At 31.0% G+C, this 10865-nt stretch overlaps 1 protein-coding gene across 1 annotated transcript; it reads right to left on the reverse strand.

Moving 5' to 3' along the window:
- Positions 1–2999: 2999 nt before the first annotated feature.
- On the reverse strand, positions 3000–7158 carry LOC110635986 (ABC transporter G family member 22). Its single transcript, XM_058138537.1, has 11 exons — positions 7018–7158; positions 6631–6936; positions 6337–6440; positions 6046–6254; positions 5809–5964; positions 5122–5305; positions 4730–5038; positions 4358–4649; positions 3986–4266; positions 3786–3893; positions 3000–3647 (listed from the first exon to the last, which is right to left on the reverse strand). The coding sequence occupies exons 2-11, from the start codon at positions 6929–6931 to the stop codon at positions 3396–3398; spliced, it is 2196 nt and encodes a 731-aa protein (XP_057994520.1). The 5' UTR covers positions 6932–6936; positions 7018–7158; the 3' UTR covers positions 3000–3395.
- Positions 7159–10865: the final 3707 nt, after the last annotated feature.

The following is a 10865-nucleotide window of genomic DNA, read 5'->3' on the forward strand; positions in this document are numbered from 1 at the left end:
CTTTATATTTGATTTTTGTAATTTTGTTGTTTTTGATAGGATTTTGTGGAAAATCGAAGATCAATGAGTGCATTAGGAAGTGATTTGAATAAATTGGGAATTCTTTAAGCATGGAGGAAAGTTGAAGAAATCAAGCTTTGAAAGAGCAAGTTAGCCGAAATTTGCTTGAGACTTTGCTTAAGATCCTGCTTAAGGTAAAGCGGCAGTGCTTAAGGTACAACACAAGTCAAGCATGAGCAGAAAAGTCTATTTTACTCTAAAGGTCAGAGATTTCTTTGAGTGCCGCAACCTTAGCGCATAGTCGACTGAAGCTGAAATTTGCTAAGAAGCTGCTTAGGGTTAAGCCGAACCCTAAGCAAACTGCCCAGAACGTGAATAGTGCTGCTGACTTGGATAATTTAACACCTCATTTCCTATCCACTCATTGGCTCTTATTTACTTTTAGGGCAACTTTTTGGGACCATATAAATTCATCATTTCCTAGTTTTGGCAAAAAAAAAAAAACAAGAGGAAAAGGGAGGAAAGACAAAAAGGAAAGAAAATTTAATAGAGAGAGAGAGGAGACGCCATTTTCTCTTGGGGAGGAGCTGCTGCACCAGTTTTGGAGCTCCAGAAACCAGAGATTTTGGTTCTTCTACCTGGGTTTTTTCTATTTTAGTCCTTTTATCATGTTTTTCTTTACTTTTCCATCAATCTTTCTTGTAAATACCATAATGAGTGAGTAAACTCTTTAGATTTCAGAGTTGGGAAATATGTTTTAGATTAATTTGTGAATTTGGACTGGGTATTTCCTTATTTTACATAAATATGAGTTTTGATTCCTTCCTTGTGTGCTTGATTTACTTGCCTAATGTTGGTATCCATCAGGTATTGTGTTAATCTTTGATTGAAGGACCGAAATGTGAAAGTCATTGATAGATAATCAAGGATTGGAACTTAAAATTACCTAGATTTAGAAATAAACTAGGATTTTAAGAGGAATTAATGATTGGTTACAAAACTTAATGGGTTTCAGAGTAATCAAATATCATACGAAAGTAGGTTTGGTTATTTTAGAACACACTTTGGTTTGCTTGAAAAATAAATCAAAGGAATTTAGAATTAATCACCTTCAAACTCTATTTTTCCCTAAAAATTGGAATGCCCAATACAAATCTCAATTAATTTATGCATAAACCCCCAACTCTGGAATCACTTTTATCATAATTAGACTTTCATTTAAATTACCCATTATCAATTTAGTTTAATTGCGAACTAGAATTAGAATTTATTTTTTTACTCTTTACCCATTTCAATTAGATTAATCAATTTACCTTGCTTATTTACAGTTACCATTTATCCATTAATCATTAGCCCAAATAATCGCTTCATTCATAGTTCGGTACTCAAACAGTAAATCCTTGTGGGAACGATACTTTATTCATCACTTTATTACTTGAGACGACCCATATACTTGCGGATTCGCCCCATCAATAACCTGTGGATATGCATGTACCAGATCCAACCTATGTACATGCATCTGCTGGCACCTTTTTTGAAAGAATATTCCTTGCTGTTATAACCACCTCTCTTTTGGATTTAAATGCCCTTATTTGCTGCTGTATTAAATTTACTTTTTATTAGGAGTTTTTAGCCTTTTTATAGATTAATTTTTGTTTAGACTTAAAAGCTCCTTGCAGCTGTTACTAAAGTAGGGATATTTTTGTATTTAGCTTTGGAGCCAAGAAACTATAAATATAAGTGTAATGAGAGAGTGGAGGAGACACTTTGAATATTAATGAAAGATTGTTTCTGCTCCTTTAGTGAGTAAATTGGTTGTTGCCTTTGTTCTTGTGAAGCTCATTAACTTGCTGAGATTTCTATCTTGCAAGGTTTAATGTGCATAATATTCTTGGTTTATTCATTCTCCATATGAATTAGGTCAAGAATCCCATTTCTGATATTTTTTTTGAATTACACAGCAATCTGATTGTGCTGGTTCAAAGAATCAAATTAATACATCTTGATTTGGTGCTTTCCATATTGTTCCTTTAATTCTTGAATGTGAATTTTCAAGTTACCAATTACTTGAAGGTTCACATCATAATCCCTTTGGCCTCACACTCTCTTCCTGTGTCCACTTTCTTCCCCATCAATTCCACACCAAAATCAGAACTCAATCACCAGTTAATTTCTGATTTAATTTCTAAATCACCATTAACCTTCCTCCCCTCGTCACTACCCACAACTTTACCTCTCAATTAACCAACCAAACGCAGGTTTCTAGGAAAATAGAACCTCAACTAACTGAGTACAAAACCCTGAACCTAATCGTTAACGGGACCTAACCATTATAAGTGGTATAGGCTGGAGCCACATCTCCCACTGCAATCATTGTTCTAGGTTCCAGTTTCTCTAAGTACTAGTTCCCCTTTCTTGCTCATTAGATACAATTGAATTTGTTTAAAATTATACTTTTAGGCTTATATAGTGATATAATTCAAAAAAATATTAATCAATCCTTAATTTGAAGTCAATCAAAGCTCATTTGACGTTGTATCAGAGATTCTAAACTTTTAATTATGGTTATGCAGTCTACTGAAATTAAATTGGAGTTTTTCAAGCATCTCAAATATAGAAAATCAGCTCGATCAAGTTGAGATTACACAACTCACGATTCATATTTGCATTCTTCCAATAATAAACCCCTCAAGTGTGTGTCTCTTCCGCATCCTTTCAATTACCTCGAGTATTTATGCTTCATCACTAGTTCATATTCTCTAATATTAGTTTGCTGTGATTCGGAAAGCCTAAAACATTTGGGGAGAGTCCTTCTTACAATCACTCATGAGATTGACATTAAATCTAATCCAAATTTTAAGGCAGTGTATGTCCTCTTTTCACTATGAGAATTTTATCCCCACAGTTGCACTTTTCCAACAACACTTTACGCTCCATGGTGTCGAGCCAAAGCTTATACTAGGTTGGTAGAAAGTGATTATGCATTTTAGAAGCATCAATTAAGTATTTACAGAAAAAAAAAATCTTGCATATATTTCTGATTATTAATTCCCTTTTGCAGGCCAGAGGGCTCTTCTTGGCAGCTTACAGTACTACTAGAAGAGGAGCATGCAATTAGTAAAACATATGGTTTAAAGTTTATGTATGTAATGTGTTGTGCACTGCTTAAGTGTATAAACTATATAAAAAAAATAAAGTACAAACATAAAACACCTTCTCCACATAGAGTTACGTTCACAAGCCATGTCTGCCATCTCTCACTAAACTATACTACCCATTAAGCCAATTATACTCCAAGAGAACCCTCACATTAAACTTTAGTCCTCTCGATCTCCTTTGGATATAACCCAATATATATAACCAATTCTATTGTGAACTTTTGAGGATGACATTAACTAAGCCATTTTCCTTAGTTTCATTTTCCTTAAGAAGAAGTAGGCCAGTTGGCGATATGCAACAATCATCACTGTCATTGCTACCACTTCTTTTCCACCATGATCTAGTCTTAAATTGGTGAAAAGGGGAGATTGACAATGGCTTGAACCAGGAGCTGGATCTGAGCAAGGGTACTGTATCCTCAGGAGTAGCCTGTATGTGTGATAGTTGAAAGAAATGTAGCGAACCCATGACATGAAGGTTGGAACTTTCTGCATTCAAATTTTAACAAATTACAATCTGTTAGCAACAATAAGTGCATAATTATCTATATTATCTAATCATTCTTTGGCAACTGATAGCTTTCAACTTCATTGCAAGAATTTTCATGGTTTATTAATTCGTCTTACCTGAAGAAATAATCCGCCAGATAACATGAAGGTCATGAGAATAATGGAAGCCAGTGTTGTTGCTTTCTTTACATCCATGAATGCTGCACCTATAACAAGTCCAAGGCCCTGCGTACATATGTAAAAATCTGAAGCTGTATAACACAATGATCTAGAAAAGACATGTATTTCCATTCACAATTAGCTAATTAAAGTAGTACCTGAGAAGCCACAATGCTGAGAAAAACTGTAAGCAAGGTCAGAGAAAATGCAGGAAAGCTCAACTTCAATCCCACCATAAAATAGACTATCACAAGGAACACTGTAGGCATTATTAGATCCAAAGGAAGATCACTGATGTTTCTTGCAGCAAAGTATGCGCTGAGTCTATACATGCCAACTCCTCTCTCTTTAGCAAGGATTGCTCTTTCTTGTGGGAATGTGAATATGGCAGTAAATAAAGGAAAAAAGCCCCAAAATACTGAAATGAAGAATAACAACCCTGCCTGTGGCACCATCGAAAACAGTGCAAAAAGGAAAATGATAAATGTATTGATGTCGTAAGGAGGAAAATAATAAGAAAATGGCCGCACTTGCCTGATCTTCTAAGTGCTCAGGAGATGAAGCATCAGAATGCCACCAAAGCAATCCTGTTATTATAGCAGTGGCTACAACCTGAGTTACACGCATAAAACTTAAGTACTCATGGCGTCGCTCTTTGAGGCTCCTGCGGACAAGAATTAAGAATTGATCCCACCAAGTTGCCCCCCATTCCCTTGGACTCAATTTGCCATGAATCTCTATGTCGCCTTCAATCACAACAGGCTGTAGGGACTTCTCTTTCTCCATTGTTCCCACTTTTGCTTCATAAGCCTCCAGAAGATACTGTGGAGGAGAATTATTAATATTGCTATAGAAAATAGTTCTCATCTAATATAAGTGAAAAATCAATGGCAGTCATTGACCTCATGGACATCGGTAGGGGAAAGCCCTTCCTTTATTGTCTCTAGTTTTCTATTTCCAGGTACGAACTTGTCCTCCAATTCTGAAGGAACTGATTTATCATTTATGTTTCCATTTGCAAGATCAATCAGAAACTCTGCTGGGTTCATGGCTATAAGTGGATTGCAACCAATTGAAGAGAAATACATCATTGCTTCTGATGCCTTTCCAAAGTACAAGGAACTTCCATTTCCCAATAGAATAAGCTTGTCGAACTTACTGAAGAGCCTACTAGAAGGCTGGTGTATCGTGGTCACCACTGTCTTGCCAGCCTAGGTACGCAAAACATAAATATATAATCCTTGATGCTAATTACATTTTCAATCAAATGTTAATTTTCCCAAAGTTTTAGTACCTTTGCCATGTCCTGTAGAATCTGAACAATTCTAAGTGCAGTTGTCGAGTCCAGACCTGATGTTGGCTCATCCAGGAGTAGAAGTGATGGGTTGAGAAGAATCTCATGGCCAATGCAGACCCTTTTTCTCTCCCCACCTGATATCCCTCTCACAAATTTTCCACCAATTACTGTATTTTGACTCCTGGAATATATTGAAGTGATTGTTAATGTTTTCTACTACATAACCAATTATCTATAATCATAGTTATCAACATTGCCAGAAAAAGTGTAGCAGAAGGAGAGCCCATTGCCCCAGCCAACAGGACTATTACTATCCTGACCTTTCAACTACGTAGTACAAAGTTGAGCTGTAGAGAGCTCAGTTTATTGAATTCTTCACAATAATTAGTGTTCATTACCACCTAAGAAGGCAGACAATTTTCAGTGAGTTGCATCATCTGTTTCTAAGCGGAAAAATGGAACTACACTGTACTTATTCTCCGCACATTCACTCGGATACTTGTTCCATCTTGCAGAGTCTCCAAATTTCGCTTCCCTGGACCTCACTTTTTTCAAATTTTAGTTTTTGAATACTTTAGGAGATTAATTTTAGTAAACTTTCTTCATCTTAGCCCCTCATTGAAAGTATTTGAGGAAACTAGAAGTTTACAGTAAAGTTTATGCAGATAGAAATCAGGAAATCACCTTTCAAGGCCTAGCTCACTTATAACATTCAGGGCTCTTTCTTTCTTCTGTTCTCTAGTCAACATGTTGGGAAGACGGAGCAATGCAGCGTAAGTAAGAGTTTCTTTAACTGTTAGGTGGGAAAACACAATATCATCTTGTGTCACAAAGCCAATCCTGTTTCAACCACAATTAATGGCATCAAATTAGCCATTCATAGCTATCATAACACATTATTAATAATTTCGGTTAATGTACCTCCGATTCAGGGACTTGTTATATGGTTGATCGTTGTAAGTGATTGCACCACTGTTGAATTTGACCCTTCCACTGAGAAGATTGAGCAGAGTTGTTTTACCGCATCCTGATGGTCCCATAAGAGCAAGAACTTCACCTGGATGGGCTGATCCAGTGATTCCATGAAGTATGTACTTCTCAGCATAGACCTTGTATTTGACATCCTGGAACTGCACAGGAAGTTGAAAATTAATAAGTTACTACCACATTTCACTGCAGATTAACACTTACTCTTATAGGTCATCGTTTTACCCTGAGAGCTATAGGTAATGTAGGTTCAATCTGTAGTTTACTCAACTTGCGGAAATCTGAGTCCTCCTTGGGAGTTGATGAAGATTGACACATTGCAGTATTCCCTGATTAAAAGGGTAACAAGAAATCAATACGATGTAAGTCCCTACCATTCAGCAGCTGCCTTGGAAGACTAGCCAGATAATTTCAAAACACAAAGGTCTGATCACATTATTGTTCTTAATGTCATAAGATGCAAATTGCATAAAGAATAGACTAAGTCATTATTAGAAGCTAGCCCTATAAAAAGGGAACCTGTCTTATCGAAGCTTCCAGCAGAAACATTGTCGAAAAGATCATCGATATTGACCAAGAAACTATCATTGAATGACTTTGTTTTACGCACAAGGTTGTCATTTGGGGAAGCAGCCTTGTTGTCTAAGCTCTGCATTCTTAGCTCAGTAATTCCAGCTTCGTTATTGTTATCTTCTGGTTGTACAGGGCTTGAGGATTTGAAACCAAATTTCCATGCTGGCACTGACATGGTGTCCTTTCCTGAACTCAACCCAACAAATCTGTCGGAAAGGTCGCGTCCCAGTTCTTTGTTCACCTCCATCAATGCTAAAACCGTTTCAACAGGAAATACACTTAGATAAATGCGAGACAATGATAAATGATTAACAGAATGAAGAAAACACTTACTTGAAAAATGAAATTGAAATTAGAGAAGCAATGCAAGCGCTCCAAGCCACCGAGACAAGGATATGCAGTGCCTCAAGTCAGCTTATATAGGCCACCCGCTCGTACTACGATGTTATCCCGTCAGTTTATGCATCGGTAGGCAATTAAAGAAAGGTACTTGTAAAGATAGCTAGGCCTAATGCCTCCAAGAATATGTGAATTTTCTACACCACTAGTTCGGTAATGAAGTGACTGACCCATACTACAGGAAAAATTTTAAAATATACGTATGTCTTGTATGGATTATATCATATTTAACGATCAGAGTGTATTTATTCTATAATGATGATAGTATAGAAGTTAAGTTTATTTTCTTTTAAAAATTTTATGGATTGTTAATAATTAAAAAAAATAAAATAAAATAAAATACTCAAAATATAAACAAATTATGATATAACATATTATGTTTAATTTTTGAAAATATCAATTTGACACAAATTTTACAGTTACAAAACATATCAGGTCATATTCAAATAATTAAACTAGTAAATATTTTTTAAAAAAGTTTAACATTAGGCTTTCTTTTTGCATTTTCTAATATTTGAGACACTAAAAAAAATAGATTAATAAAAAAAATTTGTTGGTCAAAACAAAATTAAGTAATTTTTGAGGAAAATAACTTTCTCTTTTTATGTTATTTTCTGAACTTCTTATTAAATTGTGAAAACATATATACATGCATAATATAAACATATATCAATAGTTTAATATTCTGGCTAAATAATAAAAATATTTTCATAAAAAATATTTTTTAAAAGTTATATTTCGTATACAAGTTATTTTTCATAAAATAAATAGAGGATAAGGGATGACTGTTTAACACAAATATTGGCATTTTTATTATTGAAAAAATAAATGCACTTAATTAATGTAAATTTTTATTCCGATTACATAATTAAAAAAAAAATCCTCTATAGAAATCTCCTAAAATTTGAGAAACTTTGCAGATTTTTGTTTTTTGAAACTATACTTAATAGATTGTTACCCCAACTAAATTTACACAAATACTAAAAATTTTAGATTTTTCTAAGTGATTTGGCCTTCTTTTAATCCCTTCTAGTTCTCTAAACATCCTTTACTGGTTTTTTTTTTATTATTAATTCTAATTAAAATTTTAATTCAAAACTTGATAATTTTTAAAAAAATTCATATAATATTAAATTAAGGCACATTAATATTCTCTCAAAAATAGGACAAAAGTGTTTTTTTATATATATTTTATCTTTTTCCATAGAAAGCAACCCCTTAAGTTGAAGCTGGTCTTGTCATAAATACGTGGAAAATTGACACCACATGCTTTTAAGTAGACTTGTGGTAATTAGGGACCACAATATGTTATCTTTGAGTACTCAATTAACTGTATTTTATTTAATCGTTAATTTGGGTTATGCGGTTCGATATCCGGTTTGGGGTTTTAAAAACTGAAGTTGAATTGAAATTTTAGTACAGTTTCAGTTTTAATTTATTTATTCATTATTTCGATTTTGATTTAATATAATTTTTAATTTTTTAATTTTGATTCGGTTTTGTATAGTTCAATTCGATTCAATTCTTAATTTTTGAAATGATTTTATACAATTATATTCATAAAAAATCTTTTATATTTAAATTTTGAAATGAGTTATTAATATATAATATATCATATAATATATCTTTTTAATTATTTTTAAATTATATAATATTTTATTATAAGGTACATATATAATTTAAAATTAAATATATTATATAATATAATAGTCTAAATATATCATATAATATACCTTTTAACTATTTACTGATTATGTAATTTTTATTTATAAGATACAAATATAATACACTTATAATTAAATTATAAGGTAATTTAATGTATTTATAATTAAAATTATTTAAAAAAATCAAGAAATAAAATATAATATTAGTTGTATTTAGTCCATAATATACATACATATATAAATATATATAATTAAATTGAAAATATATAATATATAAAAAAAAATATAAAAATATATGTATAAATATAGTTCTTAATTTGATACAAAATTTGCTCGGTTTTGATACGGTTTCAATTTAGTTTATCGCAAAGAACTAACTAAAACCTAAGTAAAATATTAAAATAAATTTAGTTTGGTATAATTTTCGACTTGATTTGAGACCTTAAAAACCGTGCATAGCCTATTCATTATTTAAATTTATTTATATAAATAATTAATTATTTATAAAATATATTTTTATAATAATATTTATAAATTTTTTATTTTTTATATTTTAAATAAATAAAATTTATTTACCTTAAATAATTACTACATTTTTAAAATGTAAAATATTAATAATTTTTTTTATAAATTATTAATTAAAATATATAAAATTAAATAAACTCAAATATTATTTAAATAATAATATTAAAATGAAAACATATTAGGGTATTAAAAATATTAAATTTAAATATGATAATTTTAATAGATAACTTTTTAAAATAATTCAATGATTTAAATATGAGGCCATACTCAATCCTTACCCAAACACATGTGTAATATTGCAGCAAAATTTTTTTTTATTATATCAAAATTTTTTTCAAAATTAGTATCATGGATTGAGTTTAAATAAAAATTTCCCACCACCCATGCGGCAGGCATGGCAGCATTTTCATACGAATTTAATGCAATAACTTGGATTGAAATTGCTATAAGACAACTTTTTAACAGAAATTTGAAAAGAAAATTGGAGTAATTTGGCAACATGCATGTGAATAACCAATTAAGTAATTAAGAGGAGACAAAAATATAGGGCGGTGCCCTGGCTCATGGGGCATCTCAGAAGTGAACTTTCTAAGCATGTTCCTATTGGTGGCGGTACGTGCCCTAATGGGGTGACCAAAACCGGTTGTGTTGCCATGTCCTTTATCCTTAGGTTATATTGCTTTCAACCATTAGGATAATTAGATGAGGATCTTCACTTTTTCACTTAGTTCAATCATTGTTTAATTACCATATGTGCCTTCTCAGGATAGGAACATCGTATAAATAATTCAATAATTATTTTTATAAAATATTTTTATTTTAAATTATTATATAAATAGTTAATTACTAATAAATATTAGATAGTGAAATAGTAGATAGCCACTAGAATAATTAATAGTTACTAGAATAACTATTAGTTATTATAATAACTAGCATTGATGAATAAATCCATAATCTTTATAAATTTTTAATAAATTATAAAATTTTAATTTAATTATTTATTTAAACAAGTTTATAAATTTCTTTATCTATCTATCTACATATTTAAATTAATATAACGGCCCATCATGGCAGATGGGTCTTGTTTAAAAAGCTTCTTTGAAATTGAACTACACAAAATGAGTTCCAAATTTCATCACGTTATATGGGCCCATCAGGGTTTAATTGGTTTTCAATCTATTTGACAAATATTGAATATTATTGTTATTATTTTTTCAAAAAAATTATCATCTCAAAAGATTATGCTGTAAAATTTTTAAAAGTAAAATCCTATAATCATATTTAAATTAAATTTTTTTTATAAATAAGAGTAAAATATAAATATAAATATAAATAAATTTATTTTATATTTAATTATTTTAATTAAATAAATTTAAATAAATTCTCTCATTTTAAAATTTATGTCAAATGAATAAATTTTACAATAAAATTATTAGAATTGAATTTTTTTTAATAAAATAAAATTAAACTCCAAAAAATAAAAATTTTCAAATGGGATTATTAGTTGCTGTTGATAATTAATTAAAATTTTAACGTTGTGTTAAGTGGGTGGTAATGCAATGTAATATAATAAAATTTTTATATTGTATTACG

This window comes from Hevea brasiliensis, chromosome 16, assembly GCF_030052815.1.
Source record: "Hevea brasiliensis isolate MT/VB/25A 57/8 chromosome 16, ASM3005281v1, whole genome shotgun sequence".
NCBI classification, from domain to species: domain Eukaryota; kingdom Viridiplantae; phylum Streptophyta; class Magnoliopsida; order Malpighiales; family Euphorbiaceae; genus Hevea; species Hevea brasiliensis.

Bases quoted from the DNA above. Each gene is read 5' to 3' on its own strand.
- LOC110635986 (XM_058138537.1), bottom strand. From the start codon at position 6,931: ATGGAGGTGAACAAAGAACTGGGACGCGACCTTTCCGACAGATTTGTT. The intron at 6,255-6,336 runs GTAAAACGATGA...CTTCCTGTGCAG, and splicing joins CATTACCTATAGCTCTCAGG to TTCCAGGATGTCAAATACAA. The intron at 5,039-5,121 runs GTACTAAAACTT...TTGCGTACCTAG, and splicing joins TTCTACAGGACATGGCAAAG to GCTGGCAAGACAGTGGTGAC.